Source organism: Podarcis filfolensis (assembly GCF_964270895.1).
Source record: "Podarcis filfolensis genome assembly, chromosome: 12".
In the NCBI taxonomy this organism is placed as follows: domain Eukaryota; kingdom Metazoa; phylum Chordata; class Lepidosauria; order Squamata; family Lacertidae; genus Podarcis; species Podarcis filfolensis.
This window is the reverse complement of record NC_139614.1, coordinates 58,081,873-58,104,498: the sequence shown is the minus strand read 5'-3', so window position 1 is coordinate 58,104,498 and position 22,626 is coordinate 58,081,873. Positions and strand designations below refer to the sequence as shown.

The 22,626-nt window shown below is 44.1% G+C and overlaps 2 protein-coding genes across 2 annotated transcripts in view; both read left to right on the top strand.

The window, feature by feature from the left end:
• The window catches only part of LOC310745974 (uncharacterized protein), a 618,230-nt gene that overhangs the window by 77,600 nt on the left and 518,004 nt on the right, over positions 1-22,626 (top strand). The gene's annotated exons all lie outside the window — the stretch shown is intronic.
• On the top strand, positions 10,011-19,676 carry LOC310745333 (vomeronasal type-2 receptor 26-like). Its single transcript, XM_083577521.1, has 5 exons — positions 10,011-10,332; positions 11,607-12,428; positions 16,008-16,235; positions 17,220-17,346; positions 17,508-19,676. Exons 1-5 carry the CDS (start codon positions 10,186-10,188, stop codon positions 18,404-18,406), a joined length of 2,223 nt encoding a protein of 740 aa, XP_083433647.1. The 5' UTR covers positions 10,011-10,185; the 3' UTR covers positions 18,407-19,676.

Here is a 22,626-nt window from a genome sequence, read left to right as displayed (position 1 = left end):
AGACTGTTTGCTTAATTATCTGCTCCAGAATCTTCCCTGGTATTGATGTCAGACTGACTGGGCGGTAATTATTTGGGTCCTCTCTTTTCCCCTTTTTGAAAATAGGGACAACATTTGCCCTCCTCCAGTCTGCCGGGACTTCACCTGTTCTCCAGGAATTCTCAAAGATGACTGCCAGTGGTTCTGAAATCACATCTGCCAGTTCTTTTAATACTCTTGGATGCAGTTCATCTGGCCCTGGAGACTTGAATACATCTAGACTAGCCAAGTATTCTTGTACTATCTCCTTATTTATTCTGGGCTGTGTTTCCTCTGCTGAATCATTTGCTCCACATTCTTCAGGTCAGGCATTGTTTTCTTTATCGGAGAAGACTGAGGCAAAGAAGGCATTGAGGAGCTCAGCCCTTTCTGTGTCCCCTGTTTGCATTTCACCATCTTCTCCTCTGAGTGACCCCACTGTTTCTTTGTTCTTCCTTTTGCTACGAACATACCCATAAAAGCCTTTTTTGTTGCTTTTAACCTCTCTAGCAAGCCTGAGTTCATTCTGTGCTTTAGCTTTTCTGACTTTGTGTCTACACGTGCTGGCTATTTGTTTGAATTCCTCTTTGGTGGTTTCCCCCCTTTTCCATTTTTTGTACACATCCTTTTTTAATCTTAACTCAGTTAAAAGTTCTTTAGATAGCCACCCTGGCTTCTTTAGGCACCTTCCATGTTTCCGTCTCATTGGTATTGCCTGAAGTTGTGCTTTTACTATCTCCCTCTTAACAAACTCCCAGCCATCATGAACTCCCTTTCCTTTTAGTATTACTGTCCATGGGATCTCACCCAGCACTTCCCTAAGTTTTATGAAGTCGGCTTTCTTAAAGTCGAGAAATTGTGTCCTAGTATGCTTGGCTGCTCCTTTCCGCTGTATAGTAAACTTCAGAAGAGCATGATCACTCGCGCCTAATGATCCTTCCACTTCTACCCCACTAACCAGGTCATCAACATTGGTTAGGACCAGATCTAAAATGGCTGTTCCTCTTGTTGCTTCTCCCACTTTCTGGACAATGAAGTTGTCTGCAAGGCCAGTGAGGAATCTGTTTGACCTTATGCTCTTGGCTGAGTTTGACATCCAACAAATATCCGGGTAATTGAAGTCCCCCATTACTACTATCTCCCTTCCTTTTGCATGCTTGGCCATCTGTTCCAGGAAGGCATCATCTATGTCCTCCGTTTGGCTTGGGGATCTATAGTAAACTCCCACAATGAGGTCACTGTTATTCTTCTCTCCCTTAATTTTGACCCAAATGCTCTCACTTTGGCTTTGAGGTTCTAAATCTTGGATCTCTTCACAGGTATACACATCCCTGACATATAACGCCACTCCTCCTCCTTTCTTGTCTGGTCTGTTTCTCTGAAATAGATTGTATCCCTCCATTATTACATTCCAATCGTGGGACTTATCCCACCAGGTTTCAGTGATTCCTATTATGTCATATTTAGTTTGCTGCACCAGGAGCTCAAGCTCATCTTGTTTATTTCCCATGCTTTGCGCATTAGTGTACAGACATTGAAGTCCATTAATCATTCCCCCGTGTCTCTTATTTAAGGATTTTTTCCTCCCACCACTAGGTCTGCGTGCTGTTTGCTCCATTCGGTCTATGACATTTGGATGATCATCTTCATCAATTGATAGACTCCTACCTTCAGGACCACTGTCTCCCTCCCCCACATTAGTCAGTTTAAAGCCCTCCTGATGAGGTTTCTGAGATTTTTTGCAAAAACATTCCTCCCAACCGTTGTGAGGTACAGCCCATCGCTTGCCAGAAGTCCATCTTCAAGAAACTGCATTCCGTGATCTAAGAATCCAAACCGTTCCTGTTTACACCATTTGCGAAGCCAGTTGTTCACTTCCACTATTTTTCCCTCTCTCCCTGGGCCACGTCGTTCAACTGGGAGGACAGATGAGATAACAATTTGTGCATTTAATTGCTTCAATTTCCTGCCCAGAGCCTCGTAATCTCTTTTGATCTTCTGGAGGCTATTGCTTGCAGTGTCATTGGTTCCCACATGAACCAAGAGGAAGGGGTATTTGTCAGTGGGTTTTATGATTCCTTGCAGTCGTTCAGTTACATCTTGGATCTTAGCCCTGGGGAGACAGCACACTTCCCGAGACATCTTGTCAGGCCCACAGATAACTGCTTCTGTTCCCCTCAGTAGGGAATCCCCTATCACCACTACACGCCTCCTCTTAGGTCTGGTCGGGGTTCTTCCGTGAGCTGTCCATTCCAAGGTCGCCTGCACATTCCCTGAGGACTGACTTTGCTGCTCGTCTTCATATACCTGATCGACTGTAATGAGGGAGAGATCCTCAAATGGAGTCTGCTCTTCGTCTTCCATGCTAGGGGAGAGGACCTCAAAGCGATTGTGTATTTCTAAACAATCAGAGCGAACCCTGGGCCTCCTACTTCTTTGAGTCACGTTTCTCCATATATCTGGCTCCTGTGTTGGTGAACTAGCCTCCTTCTCAGGGGAGTCCCCTGTCTCCTCCTTGGTGGAGACGGTGTGCTCTGTTGCTTCCAAGAAGAGCTCCAGCTCTCTAATTCTTTGGAGCGTAGCTACACGTTCCTCCAGTTGCTGGACTTTGTCTTTTAAGAGGGCAATCAACATGCAATTGCTGCAGGTAAAGCTGCCTGCAACCTTTGGCAAGATGGCAAACATTGCGCAGGAACCACAGGCGACTGCAGCTGTTCCCTCCCCCTCCCCCTTAACAGAATTCTTTGAAATCTCGAAGGGTACAAGGCAGGGGTGCCCTCTGTCACCTCTTCTGTTTATTATGATGTTAGAGATAATTACAAATAAGATAAGGAAAGCTTCAGAGATACGCGGAATAAATATTGGAGTGAAAGAATACAAATTGAAAGCATATGCGGACGATCTTATGTTGTCTTTGGAGGATCCAAAAGAGAGTGTTAGTAAGGTGTTAGATCTGTTAGAAGAATTTGGAAAATTATCTGGTTTCAAACTAAATAGAACAAAAACTAAAATGATGACTAAAAATGTGAAAGAGGAGGTAAAAAACCATCTTGAATCTCAAACTGGTATCAAAGTAACAAAAAAAGTAAAATACCTTGGAATCTGGTTAACGATGAAAAATATAAATTTGAAGGAAGATAATTACATAACCACATGGAAAGAAATAAGGAAGGACTTAGATACCTGGAATAGAATAAAACTTTCTTGGTCGGGTAGAATGGCGGCAATTAAAATGAGTCTATTACCGAAATTGTTGTTCCTATTTCAAAATATACCGATAATCAGGGGAACCTCAGTATTCAAAGATTGGCAGAAAATACTCTCTAAATTTATCTGGCAAGGGAAAAGGCCCAGAATTAGATTTAAATTACTTACAGATCAAAGAGATAGGGGAGGATTTGCAGTTCCAAATTTAAAGCTGTATTATGAAGCCTCGTGTCTCTGCTGGGTCAAAGATTGGATTGTTATTAAAAATAAAGACTTGTTAGATCTAGAAGGATTTAATATAAGATTTGGTTGGCACTCTTACCTATGGCGTAACAAGGGAAAGGTCCATAAAGGATTTTCTAACCACATTTTTAGAGGACCACTGCTGGAAGTGTGGGAAAGAAACAAAAAATTATTGGAACAGAAGAGCCCTTGGTGGCTATCGCCAATTGATATCCTGACAATAAAAAAAATAAACATCAAAGGAGAAAGATGGACCTATGAAGACCTGCTAGTAAAAACAGAGACTGGTTGGAGGATTAGGCCTTATGCAGAAATAAAGAACAAATTGACAGGATGGATCCAATTTCACCAAATTAATTCTATATGGTCTGAGGATAAAAAGAATGGGATAAGTGAGAAAAAATCTAGATTTCAGATTGAAATACTAGAAAGTAAAGCAAAACTTCTATCGGAAATATATAGCCTGCTACTTGAATGGGACACCAAAGATGAAGAAGTAAAGGAGGTAATGGTGAGATGGCCAATGGACTTCGGACATAACATAGAGTTTGATAAATGGAAGGCATTATGGAATAAAGGTATGAGATTCTCGGCATGCACAACACTCAGGGAAAATATGTATAAAATGATGTACAGGTGGTATGTAACGCCTGTAAAATTGGAAAAAATATATAAAACTGGTGATAAATTATGTTGGAAGTGTAAGATCAAGGAGGGCGATTTCTATCATATGTGGTGGTTGTGTGAGTCTATCAAAAAATTCTGGGAATCTATTTACAATGAACTAAAAAAAATACTCAAATATACCTTTATAAAAAAACCCGAAGCCTTTTTGCTGGGGATAATTGGGCAGGAAATCAAAAAGGAAGACCAAACACTCTTTCAGTACGCGACAGTGGCTGCCAGAACTCTAATAGCGCAGAATTGGAAGACATCAAAAATCCCAACTATAAACGAATGGCAAACCAAACTATTTGATTATTTAGAACTGGCAAAAATGACACAGAAAATAAGAAATCAAAAAGACATAAAGTTTAATAAAGAATGGAATAAATTTATGACATACATGGAAACAGAGGTAAAAAATCTAAAAATCACAGTAGGTGTGACGTAACACTTGTGACGTAAAGAGTCTTTTGAGGAAAAGAAACTGCAGATAAAAAATCATATAATATATTCTGAAACCGAGATGAAGGGAAGTCAATTAATGTTGTGTGTTATTTAGTTATTTAGTTAATGGAAGTTAATTTGTTGGTGTCTTATGTTAGGAGATGTTTTTTCTTTTGTTTTTTTAATTATTATTTATTTTTTTATGTACTCCTTTTTTGTATGTATGTGTTATGTATTTTTTTTGGTATGTTTTAATGTTTGATGTAGCAAAATGAATTAAAATCAATAAAAAAAAAAGGAAAGGGGGCAAACTCTAGGAATCCCGTCCAGTCCCATTACAGTCCTGGTTTCTTCTCCTGGGGTCAAGTGACTATTTGTGAGAGTAGAACAGGTGGCCCCCGTGTCTAGCAGACAGTCGTAAGATTGTAGGATCTGAGGATGATGGTTGTAGAATAGGGCAAAGGAAAGGGAAAGAGGCGGGATCTGCTTCTGATTGTCAGTAGTCATTGTATTCCTCCATTACCATTTCGTGGAAGGGTTGGCAGGGCATTTTGGGTGGTTGAAAGGATTGGTGTTCTTGGGGAGACTCTTAGGTCGCGGTAAAGGAGGAGGACGCACCCTTTGGGAGGACCCATAATCGGGGGGAGTTCCCTGAGCCTGGGGTTAGCCGGTTCCCTGTATTCCAGCCTCAGTGTCCTTGCCTCTCTTATAGTCTGATCTCCCGGGCCTGGATTCTTGGTGTCCGGTTAAGAATGGGCAGCTCCTTCTGATGTGTCCTTCCTCATTGTAACGGAAACAGACACGTCTGTCTGGCTGTTCATGTTTTCTTCCCTTCTGCCTTTCCCTAGGAGGGGGAACCCCGGTTGTGTAAACTAGCACTTGTGGGGATTCTCCCCTCTGGTCCTTCCTTTTTCGCTCATCTCTTGAATTAAAAACTGACTTGGCAATAGAGAGGATCTCATTTATTGTTTTCCCGTTGTAGCCGAGGTGTGCGTTTAATGCCTTCCGTATGTCGGCTGTGGCTTGGTCTTTAAAGAATCCCTTAACACTAACCTCATGTTGTGGACTTTCAGGGTTGATCCCACCCCAGGTTCTGATTGCGGACACCAATCAGGTATAATAATCGGAAGGGTGTTCATCGGGTCCTTGTCCACTGTTTGCTGTCCTGCAGCTTGCAAGCCATCCAAGATAGCTTTCTTAAATATCTTCAAACCCCATATACCCCCAGTTATGTTATAATCCCAGGCAGGGTCATTCAGGAGGTTTTGGGCTGTCAAAGGGGGCATATCAGTGGGTCTGTCTGCTTGATGGTCAGGTCTGCTCGAAGCTTCCTCTGTCTTCACCAGTATCTCCCTCTTCTCAGCTTCATTAAAAAGGGCTCATAACAACAAGTGCACGTCAGTCCATGTTGGATTATGAGTGGAAAAGATAGTGGCTCCTTGTCGATGGCATTTATCGGGGTCATCTCGGAGGGAAGGCATTTTATCTGACCAGTTCATTAAATCGGAGGTGAGGAAAGGCTGGTGGGTGAAAACCATATTCAGTCTAACACTCAGGTGCCCCTCGTGGCCCTTTTTGGCCAAACTCCAACGGATTGGACCAGAGAAGGCTAGCAGAAATCTAAAACCAGGCAATCCCTGCCTACAACTAAAACCACAGGCAACTGGCCTGCAAACCACGGGTCTCTTAACCCGGAAAAACAACAGATCCGGAAGTCACTCAGAGCTGCTTATAAAACAAACTAATCCTAGTGCGGGGCCCTGTCTTCTTCGGTGAACCTCCCGCTCTACCGTCCACAGCAACCTCCTGCCTGATCTCAAATGCTAGATACGGGATTCCCTACTGGACACTTGCACATCGCAATGCCAGATTGGGACCCGAGAAATCAAAAGTTTGGAAAGGAACAAACAACCTTGCGTTCTCAGGTACACGAGTCATCCCAACAAGGGTCGCCATGCCAGAGGTGCGGCTTCGTTTGATTTAAGGAGAAGAGTATAGGAGTAGGTAAAGTCCCTTTGACCTTCTCTGGCCGTACTCCGAAGGATCAGGTTGAAGGGTATCCTTCAGGAAAGTGGTGAGTTTTCCACGACCCTTTCTGGGCAAACTCTGATGGATCGGGTCGAGGAGAGAGAGAAAAAGGTTTTCCACGACCTTCTCTGGCTGTACTCCGAGGGATCGGGTCGGGGGGAGAGAGAGAGAGAGAGAGAGAGAGAGAGAGAGAGAGAGAGAGAGATTTTCTATGACCCTTTCTGGGCAAACTCTGATGGATCGGGTCGAGGAGAGAGAAAGGAAAAGGTTTCCCATGACCTTCTCTGGCCGTACTCCGAGGGATCGGGTCGGGGAGTGGAAAAAAAGGAAAGCTTTGGTTGTCGTGGAGATGTTATCCTTCCACCCCCTCCCAGTGCACTAATTTCAAACCATACTCACGTCCTAGGAACATCCCTCGTGGATCCCAGGATCCTTAGTTGGCCGGCTTGACCTTGCCTTTGCTCCTCCTGGCTGAGCCTTTGGTGACAGTTGATTACCTCCCACAAAGGGAAGGCAGGGAGAGAAAAAGGATCCCTGGGCTAAGGTTGCCCAGTGGTGCCTGATCCCCTCTATCTCCCCCCTCGTCTTCACAGGAGAACTAAGAGTCCCTGAGCACAGTCACCAAACTGTTAAGGGAGAAATCCAAGGGCTCCCTTGGACAAAAAGCAAGGACACCAACCAGGAAAATTGGAGCAAAACAGCAGCCAATAGGCTTGGTCTTTATTAAGACTGTCGTGACAGGACTCCAACTCACTGCAAGACAAAGCAAGATGGAAGCGCCAAACAAAAGAAGACCCCAACTTTTATTAGTTACTAATCCCCCATGCTACACCCCTAACACTACATCATAACTACATCATGACTACATCATTGATACATCACAAAGAGGAGGGGTTGATGTGGTAACCTGAGTGTCCTGTCACCTGTCCGGTTCCTTCTTTCCCCCTCCCCATGAGCACATTCCAGAGGACAAAGAGGAATTCACAGTGTCCTGCTCCCAGAGGGAAGGGTTGGTCACTGTCCTTTGTTTTGGTCCGTACTGAACCCACTTCCAATGCAAGTTCTTTGTAACTGAAATGGTCCACTTTCTGGCACCATCAGTGTGGGCACGCCCGCTGGGGTGGGCTCGCTGCGGACGCGTTGGTACGCCTGGGGGCTTATGGCTGCCCTATGTCAAGCCTCCCCCTTTGATAGTCCTTCTTCCAAGGTGCAGAACAAAAGTGGAACAGTACAGATCCGATGTACAGCTGAATTTCTTTGAATTTATAACAGAAACAGTACAGAGGTAAAAACACTTTCACTCCAAGAGGAAACACTTGGATACATTCGGATAGGACAAGTCATGGTCAATTAAACCCAGATGCATTGTATTAGCAGCTGCCAATAGTTACTGAGAGGTAGACGTCGGCCCTGCAGTACCTGCTTGGTCGCCAGAAGGGGCGCTATTCAGTTACACTCATTGGCTGGAGCGCAGCATTTATTTGCATAGGGAACTGGTCTACCTGTATTGAAAATAGCAAACGGGCTTCCGTGGGGATAGACTTACAATTCAAGCGCTTCCTTATTTACGGAAGGCTTTTCAAATAAAGTTTATTAAAGGAAGTGGTGTGTGTGTGTGGTGTGTGTGTGTGTGTGTGTGTGTGTGTGTGTGTGTGTAGTGCTTGTGCAACTGAATGGTTGGGGGAGGGGTTCCTGCAACAGGCCAAACTCTGCCCCCCCTTAATTTATGCCAAATGTTAGAGCAGCATTGCAAACATGTTTTCCTCCAGCTCTGCAGCTGCTGCTTGAGCCATTCAAGACGCCAGAAAGTTATCTAGGTGAGATTTCTTCCACTTATAATTATCAAAATCATAGTGATTTCATCTTCTAAAAGCCCAAGAGATATTTCTGGAGATTGCATCTGAAGCACCAACAGCATGACATTATTAATTGTACCGTGAGTGAAAAAGAAAAAGTTGTTGCAGATGATAGATCCTGTGTTGGAGACAGAGTGAGTCAGGATTTGGAGCAGGTGAAGGGCTGGGGGGAAGAGGGAAGCCAGAGCTGAGCCCCACCCACCCCAGGAAAGCCACTGCAGCTTTGGTCTTGCGAGAGTCTTGTGATTCTCCTGCTTGGCTGGGTCAGGAAGGAAGAGGAGCCACACACAACAGGTGTGAAGGAGGCAGAGCCAGGATGAGATCCCTGCTGCTCCTGCTGCTAATTTGCTCCCATCGAGTTTGTGTGAAGCAGAAGGCAAAATGCCCCTTGAATCTGACCAGAGATCAAACTGATGCTCGCAATTACTACCGGCCTGGAGACTTTCTCATTGGTGGAATCGTATCTCCAAAACGCTTTTATGAACGTGATCCATATGTCTTTTCCCAGACACCAATCACCAACCATTTGATGTAAGTAATTCTTTACGTAGGAATGTCAAAGTCTTTAACCTCCCTTGGTCCCTCTCTCTGAAGGAGAGAGCCCCTTTCTCAAGGCTGGGGAGTCTGGGGTCCTCCAGAGATCGCTGGATTACAACCCCCTCTTGCCTGACCGACCCTTGGCCTTGATAGTTGTTGGTGTTAGAATTTATAGATATCCCTATACCCGGGGGTCTCAGGGCAGTTCACAGAATAAAATCAAGAAATAAAACCACAAAATACCTGAAAAAAATAAAAACAACAACCCAATTGCCGCCCCACCGGGGCTGATGGGAGGTGGGGTCCAGTAAAAGATTCCCCCCGAAGCCTCTCCTATTGCCTTGCATCTTGCAGGTTAGTGACACAAGAATGCAAGAGAATCTGGTCAGGGATCAAAGGGATCCCCTGAATTTTCCCACCTGCAGGAAGGAGGTGAGAGGCAGTTTCCAAGGTGCCAAGTTTTGATTTATCACTATTCTATTTGCACAATTTATAAACTGCTTCATCAGAATTGTCTTTAAGGAATGGAGCAGTTTTGAGAATGAAATGCTAAGATCTTCCAGGTGACATTTGTTAGCTGAAGAGAGGGAAAGATATGCTTTCTACAAAATGAAGAAATAAACAATAGAAGTCAGGAGACTCCCATGCTATGGAGTCAGATCTCTAAAAAAAGAACAATTCTTCTTCTTCTTCTTCTTCTTCTTCTTCTTCTTCTTCTTCTTCTTCTTCTTCTTCTTCTTCTTCTTCTCCTCCTCCTCCTCCTCCTCCTCCTCCTCCTCCTCCTCTCATTCTCTCATCCTCATTTCTAAGTAAAGTTGTTTTGAGATCTTGGACTAACTAACCCACTAGTCACAAAACACCACCTCTACAATCCTGGATTGGAGAACAAATCTCCAAATCTTTATTGTATAATGGGCAGGAAAGGGTTGGATATAAATGCAATAAGATAATTTAATAGAGACTAATCTTTGTGGATAATATTTTGTTATCATTCACCTGTGAATAGGGTTTGAGTCTTTTAAATTGGTCCATTCATTGCAGTGACACATTTGCGTTCTACTGGCACATCTTCTCCTTCCTGTTCACCATCCAGGAGATCAACCGGGATCTCAGGCTCTTACCCAACATCACCCTTGGCTACAACCTCTATGAGAACCATTTTGATGCCAGGATAACTTCAGATGCTATGCTAGAGTTGCTTGCAGGCAGCGGAAGAAACATTCCCAATTATCACTGTGGAGAAGAGAATCCCCTTCTGGCTGTTCTTGGAAGGAGTGATTCTGACATCTCAAAGGAGATTTCCACCATGTCAGGCATCTACAAAATCCCACAGGTATGAATGGGACAGAGGGCATGGAGGGACACAGTAGGAAACTCTACTTTCTCCTGGGGGGCGTTAAGGGGGGAAACCCTGAGCTATGTGCTGGCCATCAGGCCAAGGCTTCTCCCACCTGCCTTGCCCCACCTTCCAGCCCTGAGCTGCTGCCATGGACATTATCTGCATGTGTCTTTTAGTGAACTGAAACGAGAGAAAGATCATGAGTCATGCGGTGGGGAGACTGGGTGCATGAATTCAAGAGTGCTCGGTTCATTTCTGGTTGCTGGTTTGTTGAGGGTATTAATATTGTTCCATAGATTATACATACTGTGGTATTTTGTTAATCTTATAAAGTTACTTTTGTTGAAATTGTACTGTTGTTTTGTTAAGAGTGTCTTATAGAACATAATTGTTTTACTGATGATTTGTAAATTATTCTATATCAATTATGTTGTATTTGTGATGTTCTATTACGTTTTTGCTGTTCATGAGCCGCTTTGTGATTTTGTAAATGAAAAGCAACACAGAAATATAATAAATGAAGTGAAATCCATACTCTTTTTTGAACGTACTGAGCCTTTTCCTGCTTGGCCCCCACCTGACAGGGAGGGAGCTGACAGGCAAAGTACTGGCAAGGGGAACCAGGCAGGCAGGGAGCATCTTTATCCCTTCACTTCTTAATATCAAACGAAAGAGACAGAGAACCACAAAGTATGTTCCCTCCCGGCTGGAGCTGTTGCCCAGTGTGCCCACTCCTCCTTGCCCCAGCTTGCATATCAGACCCCTCCTGCTGCCTACGGTGGCGGCCAAGGGACCCCTTCTGCCCCCTTCTGGGTCGTTTTCTGCTCTGTGATGTGGGTGAAACGCCTGGTTTTAGAGGAAGGAGGAAGATCTAGCAGGCTCCCAAGGGACATAGTCTCAACTGGCTCTCATCTTGTCTCCACTGCATCTGACTCCTGTCTCTCTTCAGGGCTGGTGAATCTTCTACCTTGCCCTTCTTCCTCACCTCCCAACATTCCCCAGCTCTTTTCTTCTTCTGGGCTGTGTCCTTTTCCCACCACCACAAACCTGGCTCCATGCTGTCTTCCTCTGCCCCCTCCCTGGAAGACTCTTGAGGGTCTCCACCTCTTCTTCTCATCTGAACAGTTCCTGACACCACCAGCTGTTTCGGAATAAAATTCGCATTAGCCCCACCAGCACAACTGTGGTTAGATATTAATCATTTCAGATTACTAAATATCTACTCCCTTCCTGAAAGCAAAACAATTACTCTTTCCTTTCCTCACCAGCTCAGTTATGGCTTCACAGCCCAGGTTCTTGAAGATAAAACACAGTTCCCTTTCGTCTACCAGATGCTCCCCAAAGAGGAAAGCCAGTACCAAGGGATCGTCGAGTTACTCCTCCATTTCGGATGGAACTGGATTGGTCTCTTGGCTCCAGAGAATGACAGTGGAGAAAAGTTTGTGAGGACTATGACACCTCTGATGATCAGAAGAGGGATCTGCATTGCCTTCTCAAAAATATATATAGAAGAGGATTTATATCAACTACTGGACCCAAGTGAAGCTGTTATCAACAGGAGACAAGTCGGGGTATTTGTTTGCTATGTAACTGATACAAAGGAAATTTTCTTAATAATGGAAACATGTATAAGTATTGAGGAATATTGGAAGAAGGAAATACCGGGAACAGTCTGGATCACAACTGCTTTCCAGGACATCAACATTAGCTTGACTTTCGCTCCTAAGTACATCCAGCACATTCAAGGTTCTCTCTCTTTTGCAGTTAAGACCAGGATAAGGAGCACCAAACATGGTTATGATCAATTACTGTTCCGTAATTTTTTCCTTTTTTGGAGTGTAGCATTTCACTGTTCATATTCCAAGCATGTCTTATCCCCGAAAGGCCGGATAAGATGCAGAGAGAAGGTGGAACGGGAGTCTTTGCCCCAAGAGGAGATTGAGAGCGCTCTGTCTGGAGACAACTATGGCACTTACATCAATGTTCAAGCTGCAGCCCAGGCCTTAAATGCTGCCTTTTCATCTAGACCCCGGCGGATGCTGATGGGAGAAGGAGCCCAACGGGAACAGGGAAGGCTTCAGCCATGGCAGGTATTTCCTTAGGCATTTAGAATGGTTATGTAAATTTTTTTTTTATAAGATATTTATTAAGATTTTTTATAATATTACAATAGAATAAAAAAAGAAAAAACAAAATAACAAAAATACAGAATAAAGAAAATTAAAAAAAAAACCACATACATTTTCAGTTACTTATTTTCTTTTATCTTGTTTCCCGGACCTCCTCATACCTCCCTTTTTTGTATTCCACCCCAAATTGTTAGTTCAGCAAATCCTTACCATTATATTATTACCTATTTATAATCCTTTTTTTCATATTCTCTTAAAGCATTACAGCTGGAAACCACTTAATTTCAATCCAACATCATTCTAACACTCATTAATTTTACAATATTTCTGTAGATAATCTTTAAATTTCTTCCAATCTTCTTCCACCGACTCTTCTCCCTGGTCTCGGATTCTGCCAGTCATTTCCGCCAACTCCATATAGTCCATCACCTTCATCTGCCATTCTTCCAAAGTGGGTAGATCTTGTGTCTTCCAATACTTTGCAATAAGTATTCTTGCTGCTGTTGTAGCATACATAAAAAAAGTTCTGTCCTTCTTTGGCACCAATTGGCCGACAATGCCCAGAAGAAAGGCCTCTGGTTTCTTCAGAAAGGTATATTTAAATACCTTTTTCATTTCATTATAGATCATTTCCCAGAAAGCCTTAATTCTTGGGCACGTCCACCAAAGGTGAAAGAATGTACCTTCAGTTTCTTTGCATTTCCAACATTTATTATCGGGCAAATGATATATTTTTGCAAGCTTGACTGGGGTCATGTACCACCTGTATATCATTTTCATAATATTCTCTCTTAAGGCATTGCATGCCGTGAATTTCATACCTGTGGTACACAACTGTTCCCAGTCCGCAAACATAATGTTATGTCCAACATCTTGTGCCCATTTAATCATAGCAGATTTCACCGTTTCATCCTGAGTATTCCATTTCAACAGCAAGTTATACATCTTTGACAAAATCTTAGTTTTGGGTTCTAACAGTTCTGTTTCTAATTTTGATTTTTCCACCTGGAAGCCAATTTTCTTGTCCAAATTATATGCCTCCATTATCTGATAATAGTGTAGCCAATCTCGCACTTTGTTTTTTAGTTTCTCAAAGCTCTGCAGTTTTAGTCTATCTCCCTCCTGTTCCAAAATTTCCCAATATTTCGGCCATTTGGCCTCCATATTGAGCTTTTTCTGAGCCTTCGCTTCCATTGGTGACAACCACCTTGGGGTTTTATTTTCCAATAAATCTTTGTATCTTATCCAAACACTGAACAATGCTTTCCTGACAATATGGTTTTTGAATGCTTTATGTGCTTTAACCTTGTCATACCACAAATATGCATGCCAACCAAAAACATTGTTAAAACCTTCTAAGTCCAAAATGTCTGTGTTCTCAAGAAGCAGCCAGTCTTTCAGCCAGCAGAAAGCTGCTGATTCGTAGTAAAGTTTAAAGTCTGGCAGGGCAAATCCGCCTCTTTCCTTTGCATCAGTTAATATCTTAAATTTTATTCTGGGCTTCTTGCCCTGCCAGACAAATCTAGAAATATCTTTCTGCCACTTCTTGAAACAATCCATTTTGTCCACAATCTGCAATGTTTGAAACAAAAACAACATTCTAGGCAAAACATTCATCTTTATAGCTGCAATTCGACCCAACAAGGAAAGCTTCAAATTTGACCAAATTTCTAAATCTTTTTTCACTTCCGTCCAACATTTTTCATAATTATCTTTAAATAAGTTCCCATTTTTTGCTGTCATATTAATCCCCAAATATTTCACTTTCTTGACCATGGTTAAACCTGTCTCATTCTGAAACCTCTCTCTTTCAGTCAGTGTTAAGTTTTTCTCTAAAACCTTAGTTTTTGACTTGTTCAGTTTAAATCCTGCCACTTGACCAAATTCTTGAATTAGTTCTAAAACCCTTTTGGTACTAGATTCTGGCTCCTGTAACGTCAGTACTAAATCATCTGCAAATGCTCTCAATTTGTACTGTTTGGCTCCGACCTGTATACCTTTAACCAACCGGTCCCTTCTAATCATGTTCAGCAAAACCTCCAGGACCGATATAAAAAGCAATGGAGAGATTGGGCACCCCTGTCGTGTCCCTTTTTCTATCTTAAATTCTTCCGTCACCACATTGTTTACAATTAATTTTGCCTTTTGTTCAGAATATATTGCACCTATACCATTTTCAAAACCTTGGCCTACCCCCATCCCCTGTAGGTTCTTCTTCATAAAGCTCCAAGAGATGTTGTCAAAAGCTTTCTCCGCATCCACAAATATCAAAACTGCTTTAGTATTTATATTCACTTCTAACTTTTCCAATATATCAATTATATTCCTCAAATTATCAGACAAATGTCTTCCCGGGAGAAAACCCACTTGGTCTTTATGAATCTCTTCCATCAATACTTTTTTCAATCTCTTGGCCAAAATGTCAGCAAAAATTTTGTAATCCACATTAAGTAACGATATAGGGCGGTAGTTCTTAAGCTGAGTCTTTTCAGTCTCTGTTTTCGGTATAAGTGTAATATACGCCTCTTTCCACGACTCTGGTGCCCTTTTCCCTTCCAAAATTTCATTGCAGACTTCCTTCAAAGGTTGTAATAGCCACTCTTTCAAAGATCTATAATATCTAGAAGTCAGCCCATCCAGTCCTGGAGATTTGCCCAATTGCATATTTTGAATGGCACCTTCTACTTCCTGTTCAGATATTTTATAGTTCAACATTAATTTACTTTCTTGAGAAATTTTCTGTAATCCATTTATTTTCAAAAATCGGTCTATATCCATTTCTTTCTGAGGCCCTTGTGAATATAATTGTTTAAAGTACTTCTGGAAACAGTTTCTAATCTCAATTGGGTTATGTATGTTCTTTCCTTCCACTTCTAAATTTGTAATAGTATTTAATTTTTGTCTTTTTTTCATTTGCCAAGCCATAGAATGGTTATGTAAATTGTGTGAATATTTGGAACTGGCCAAATTGATGGATATAATAAGATTAAAGCCAATGAATCCAGACAAGAAGGAACAGAAGTGCTTGAATGATTATTTAGGTTCTAACGTAAAAATTTGGCTGTGTCTAGAATGACCTTGTGAATGGAAAAGGGGAAACATATATATATATATGCATATCTATATATTAAGATGCAAATAATACTGAAATACAGATAAAACATGAAATAAAATATGAAATGTGAAAGGAAGTGTTGTGAGAGTGATGGAAGTCTATTACTATTATTATTTTGTAAAATAGTGTTTATTGTATTGAAATATACTTTTCTTTATTCTTTTACTGTCTACTTTTCTTCACTTTTTTCTTTTCTTTATTTTTCCTTTTTTCCTTTTTTCCTTTTCTTTATATTATTCTTTATGTATAGTTTGGTATTGATGTATTTACTTTGCAATAAAAATTCTAAAACAAAAATAGGGGGGAAAATGATTTTATTGCCTTTTGTATTAATCTTATTTATTATTTGTATTAATCTTATTTTGGAAAGTCGCTTGCTTCAAGTGAGGAACAATAAAATGCTGCTGTTTTCCCTGTCATTCCAGCTCCACCCTTTCTTAAAAGAAATCCAGTGTTTGAATACTTCCAGGGGCACAATATGTTTGGATGAGAATTGGGAGCTGCCACCTGACTTTGATATCATGAATTGGGTGATGTTTCCCAATAAGTCTCGTGCTCTAGTGAAGATTGGCAGTATAACGAGAGAGGCATCTACTGGCATCAAGTTCACCATCAACCGAGAAGGCATTGAGTGGCCTGAGAAGTTTCACAAGGTAGGGGATGTTACCGAGGAAGAAGGCTAGGAGATCCTGCTCATCCTCTTCCTGGAGCCTCTTTTGCCAAATGACCTTATAAGGGGGACCAATGGTGTCCTTTCCACCCAGTTTCAGCTGCCAGAGCTGCTCCTTCTTGCCACAGCAGCCGAGAGGGGAGAGGAATCTGGAGGCTCAAGAATGTGCTAGCGCCCAGGCATCCTGAGAAAAGGCAGACTATGTTTCCCAGCCAGGTCCCTCTCAGTCCACCTGGGGAGGAAAGAAAGCAGCACCCAGCTCTCTTCTCTTCTCCACTTCTCCCTTCCTCTCTTTCTCTCCTTCCCACACCTTCCACACACCCCAGCATCAAAGGAGGCTGGCTTTCTCTAACTCTTTCTCTAAACACCCAGGCGTGTGCACCTTGTGGTTTGGCATGTGGGACATTATCTGAATCCTAAAGTTTGGCAAAACCACATTAAAGCCCTGAACAGCCAATTGGTACAATAAAACCTCAAAAATTCAATACTTCTCTGTCTAGGACAGCCTTCTAAAAGTCAGCTAGTTGTTTATTTCTTTGACATCTGTTTGGAGGTTGTTCCACAGAGAGTGTGCCACCACTGAGAAAACCACTGCTTGGTTCCCTGTAACCTGACTTCTCACAGGTAAGGAACCGCCAGAAGGCCCTTGTAGCTGGACTTAAGGGTCAGGGCTGGATAAAGGGGAAGGAGACACACCTTCAAGTGTACAGGGCCAAGTTCATTTAGGGCTTTAAAGATCAGCACCAACATTCTGACTTGTATATAAATGTGTGATATAAAACTTGAACGAACGAACGAACGAACAAACAAACAAACAAACAAAGAGATGCTTCTATGCAAAAAGTGGATAGGGTCAGGGGGACAAGAGATCCTATTAGGTCATTTCCAAACTGTCAAAATTCACCTTCTCCCCCCCACCCTATCATTTTTATTGATTTTCCATGCACCTTCTTATCTTCATGGTTAGGCCGTGCCTCGTTCCAGGTGTAGCAAAATATGTCAACCTGGATTTGCAAAGGTGGTTCCAGAAGGAAAGCCTGTTTGCTGCTATGCTTGTGATCCATGTGCGGAAGGAACCATGTCCAACCAAGTAGGTGGGTGAGAAGGATTACAAGAGAGGGAAGATTTTTGCCCTTTGCAAAAAAGGAACAAAGAATTGCTTGCCACTCTTTACCTCTGTACACATTCTTATTTCCAGAGCACAGGTGGTCATGGATGTAAGGGATGCTGAAGCCACTCTTTTCCTCTTCCTCAGATGCAGAACGTTGCACCAAATGCCCAGAAGATCAACATCCAAACAAGGACAGAGATCAATGTGTCTCCAAGATTATCACCTTCCTGGCTTATGAAGAACATCTGGGGATCACCTTAGCTTCCATTGTCCTCTTCTTATCTTCTACAGCAGGCATTGTGTTAGGAATCTTCATTAAATACAAAGAAACCCCAATAGTCAAAGCCAACAACCGGGACCTCTCCTACATCCTGCTCGTCTCCCTTCTGCTTTCCTGTTTGTCCTCCTTCCTCTTCATTGGGCAACCAAGAATAGCGACCTGCCTTCTCCGACAAACAGCCTTCAGCATCATCTTCTCCGTTGCTGTTTCTTCTGTCTTGGCCAAGACCATCACGGTGGTGCTGGCCTTCCTGGCCACAAGGCCAGGGAACAGGGTGAGGAGATGGCTAGGGAAGAGTCTGGCCAACTCCATTGTCATCTGCTGTTCTGGTGTGCAGGTTCTCATCTGCACCATCTGGCTGGGCTCTTCTCCCCCATTCCCAGAGCCCGACATGCACTCCCAGGCGGAAGAGATCATCTTGCAATGCAACGAAGGCTCTGTGGCCATGTTTTATGTTGCCCTCGGCTACCTGGGCTTCCTGGCTGCCATCTGCTTCACGGTGGCGTTCCTAGCCAGGAAGCTGCCTGGCTCCTTCAACGAAGCCAAGCTGATCACCTTCAGCATGCTGGTCTTCTGCAGTGTTTGGGTGTCTTTTGTGCCCACCTACCTGAGCACCAAGGGCAAGTACATGGTGGCCGTGCAGATCTTCTCTATGTTGGCCTCCAGTGCTGGGCTCCTGGGCTGCATCTTCCTTCCCAAGTGCTACGTTATTGTGCTGAGGCCTGATCTGAATACAAAGGAACACCTGGGAACAAGGACTTAAGATGGCATTGGATTCTTACAGTATCCCATGTTGATTCTACCCAGCACTACAGAAAGGAAACACACACAGTTGTTTTTAGATTAATGCTCCATCGATAAAATCTCTCTTCATTTTGCATAAGTCATGAATGATGAAAATGGACCTATAATAACTGCCATGACTACAAGCTCTTGGACTGAAAATCTTTTTCACAGGCTGATTCCAACTAGATACATTAACTGTCATATAGTTGTTGTTTCTGCTTGTGATCCTCATCTGGGTCATCCTGGCTGGTTCTGGAGGACAGTATGGATTTAGATCAGTTGTATGCAGAAGGGCATAGTTCAGAGGCTGCAGAGGGAAATGCTGGGGAAGATTGGAAGAAGAAGAAGAAGAAGAAGAAGAAGAAGAAGAAGAAGAAGAAGAAGAAGAAGAAGAGAGACAGCTGACAGACTCAGTGTCTTTGGAAAGCATTCCTGACCCCCCCCCCCGCCCCTTCTCACAAGACAAGACAGGCATTGAGGATAGTAGAACAGAGAGCTCAGCTGCAGAAGGCTCAGACTGGCCAACACAGAATAGGGGAGGCAAAGTTGGGGCGACTTTACTTTGAGCAAAGCCATTTCTAAAGAGAGACCACATTCCTTTGTCTCTCGTTGTGATTATTGAATAAACTAATGGGTAAGAACTCTCCCTTTTTTAGCTGCTTCTTTGCTGCCAATGAATCTGATTCCCCAAAGCCTGACTCCTTTTCATCTTCTGTTTGAAATGATGGGAGGAACCAGCTGGGGAACCATCAAGGGCAGAAGGCTGAGAGCCTGGGGAGAGGCGGTGGGACAACGATGGGAGGTCAGAGCGAGAAGACTGAGGAAAAGAGGGGTCAGAAGCTGAGAAGGTAACAGGGCTTAGTGAGCGGGGAGAGTCTGTGGAGAGGGCAGTCCAGAATCAGAGGCAGAAGCTGAAGCAGGAGGGAGGGAAGAGGGAGGCCAAGAGGCAGAGGCGAGTCAGGCTCCCCCTCCTGCAGCCACAAACTCCCCTCCCTCCTGGTCTCTCAGAACCAGAAGAGGCAGGAAAAGGGTGGAGCAGAGAAGGACTTCACACAAGCACAGTCTCTGCTTGTTTGGGAAAAACCCTGGAGAGGAGCGGACATATGCAACTCCAGGACATGAGCTGCCCTGACCCTTTGCCAAGTCTGTGAAGATCTCCACTGCCTCAAGGACTTCTTCCTGAGAGATGGATTGGTTTAGGTACTGCCTGTGCTCATCTGGCACTGGCTGAAAACCTACCTCTGAAAAATAATTGTGTATTAATTTTTGAGGCAGGTTGTCAGATGAGTGCATCTATCCTCTGAATCTCTTGCTGAGTCATTCAATACTGTCCCTTCAGGTTGCAAACCTCAGTAATTTTAGTTCTGTTTCTCGGTTTGCTGACGCTAGGGTGACACACCTCCCCCCAAAACCCCCAAGAGGAGCACTGGGGTGTCTCGGGGTCCTGCGGCTCACAAACGGAGCTAAAATCAAGAGGAGGACTAGAACATTTATTATGAATATTGAGCTATTGTTACGGAAATTACCGGAGGGGGCACATCTTTAAAGTTAAATATTACAAATATTATGCCTGAATGTATCCTTTCAACTTGACAGCTCAGGGAAGTTAACTAGCTTTAAAAATAATATAAAATCATCTCCTTTCCCAGTTTCCTCCATTCCAAAGCTATTTACTTGAGCTATTTACATTCCAAAGCTATTACTTGAAGCAAGGATTCCCATCTTCTTTTACATTACAGTCACGTTCGTTCATTTCTCTTCGCCCAGTCTCTTGTGCAAATAGTCCCTGATTGTGAGTGGGTGACTCTCTGCCTGTCCATCTGGTCCCGCCTTGCCCTCTGGCGGCCAAGAGGGAGAGGTCCAAGTTGCCACTCTTGTGCTTTGGGGATGAAGCCTCCCCTTGCTCTGAGGGCTCAGGACCACTCCAGCCATGTCTTTGTAGTCTGAGTTTCCACCCTTCTGTACAAATAAAACGGTTCATTTGAACATTTACAATGTTTTCCATTGATAAGAGTTTCACGGGTGTCAAGGCTGCCCAAGGTCCCAGCTCACAAAGGACCAACGCTGCTTTCTTATTAAATACAAAAGTCTTTATTGAAGTTCAGTTTCACTTCCAGAGCCGCAGCGCGCAGCTCTACGTCTCAACTGTCAGACCGCTGATGCTCCGTCTGAGTCTCCTCCCCCTTGACACCAATTTAAGATTCTAGCCTTGCTCCACCTTCTCCACTGCTCCTTCCTCCTCTGGGTCCGCCTGCCCGCCGGGGTTCCACCCTTTCTAGCCTCTTCTCCCGCTGATTCCCCTGAGCCTTCTCCCTCCCTCCGGCGGGCTTTAGGAGCTGGTTCCCCATCTGGGTCTCCTGCTGTTCCGCGCGCCTGCACATTTGAACTTGGCGCACGCGCCCAGCCAGCAGCTTTCCTCCTGACCGTTTCACTGCTGCTGTCACTGCTTCCCCCTTCGGGGGGGCTAGCTGCAACTGACCTCCCCTCCGTTGGAGGCGTGGTCAGCCCTGACTCCCTCTCTGGAGGAGACGCTGGCCCTGACACATGTGACTCTTCCCCCCCACTACGCTCTGGTGGGGAAACTGGTCCCGATCCTCCACTGCTGCTTTGGGGTTCCCCTCTGGCTCCTTGTTTCTGGTGCGTCCCCCCTGGTACCCCCCTTGCCCTGACCATCGGCGCCCCCTTCTGGGAATCTTCTGATTCGCTGGAGAAGCTCATGGAATCTCTCGGGCCACTGTCATACTCCCCTACGCTGCCCTCGGATTCTTCCCCTTCGCTCTCCATTTCCTCTCTCCCCAGTGCTCCTGCTCCTGAGCCCCTGACAACGGGCTCATTGGATGATTTCCACAAGGCACGTTTCTCCACTGGACCGGCCGATGTGTGATGGACAAAGTGTTGACAAGCTCTTTCTCGGCAGATTTTGCTCTTTACGCAGCCACTCCTATAGAGGCCGCTCTTCCTTAAGGGGATTTTAACTCTAAAGGGCTGCTAGCGCTGTTTCTGATTGGATGGCTGACAAAAAGAGTGGCTTCTGAATGGTCAGTTTTCGGGCTGTGTTGAAAATGGAGGTTTATTGCCTGATTTCAGCATGGTGGACTGAATGCACTTAAGTAAATTGTTTGTTTGTTTGTTTGTTTGTTATGCCCCACCCATCTGGCTGGGCTTCCCCAGCCACTCTTGGTGGTTCCCAACAAAATATTATTATTATTAATAATAATAATAATAATAATAATAATAATAATAATAATAATTTATTTGTACCCCACCCATCTGGCTGTGTTTCCCCAGCCACTTTGGGCGGCTTCCACAGAGACCAAAAATACACTAAAATGTCACACATTAAAAACTTCCCTGAACAGGGCTGCCTTAAGATGTCTTCTGAGTGTCAGGTAGTTGTTTATCGCTTTGACATCTGATGAGAGGGCGTTCCACAGGGCGGGCGCCACTACTGAGAAGGCCCTCTGCCTGGTTCCCTGTAGCTTTGCTTCTCGCAAGGAGGGAACCGCCAGAAGGCCCTCAGAGCTGGACCTCAGTGTCCAGGCAGAACAATGGGGGTGGAGATGCTCCTTCAGGTATCCTGGGCCGAGGGCGTTTAGTGCTTTAAAGGTCAGCACCAACACTTTGAATTGTGCTCAGAAACTTACTGGGAGCTGCAGCAGGAGACACCCCCCCTTCATTACATCGTAATGCACAAGCACCACACGCACACCTCCCACCACCCCGAGCCTGGAGATGCCCCTTCTAGAGGGGCATCCCCTAAAAAAAGCCTTCCGTAAATAAGGAAGCGCTAGCTCCTCACAAAACCCCTTTATTTTCATGTATTTTCCCATAACACTCTACCTCGTCCTATCTTTATTATGGGTAGACCAGCCGCCTGAACTCAGGGTCAATCGGCTGCCGTTTCAGCCAATCAGCGTTACCAAACAGCGCCCCTTGTGGCGACCATGCAGGTACTGCAGGCAGCAGACGCCCGCCTCTTTGACCGGCCTCAAATACAAAGTTTCCGAGTTCAATTGACCGTGACTGATTTAATCAAAATGTTGCAAGCCGCTTCCGGGAAGGAAAAAGTGCTTTGAACTTCAAGGACAGTATTCTTCATAAATTCACCATAAATCAGCCGTATATCGGATCTTCACCGGACCACTTTTATTTTGCTTCATATTACAAGGACTATCAAAGGGGGGTGGCCTGATACTA

Excerpts from the sequence above, each read along its gene's own strand:
- LOC310745333 (XM_083577521.1), top strand. The coding sequence starts at position 10,186 with ATGCTAGAGTTGCTTGCAGGCAGCGGAAGAAACATTCCCAATTATCAC. Across the intron at positions 16,236-17,219 it reads GGCCTGAGAAGTTTCACAAG|GCCGTGCCTCGTTCCAGGTG; the intron begins GTAGGGGATGTT and ends CTTCATGGTTAG. Across the intron at positions 17,347-17,507 it reads AACCATGTCCAACCAAGTAG|ATGCAGAACGTTGCACCAAA; the intron begins GTGGGTGAGAAG and ends CCTCTTCCTCAG.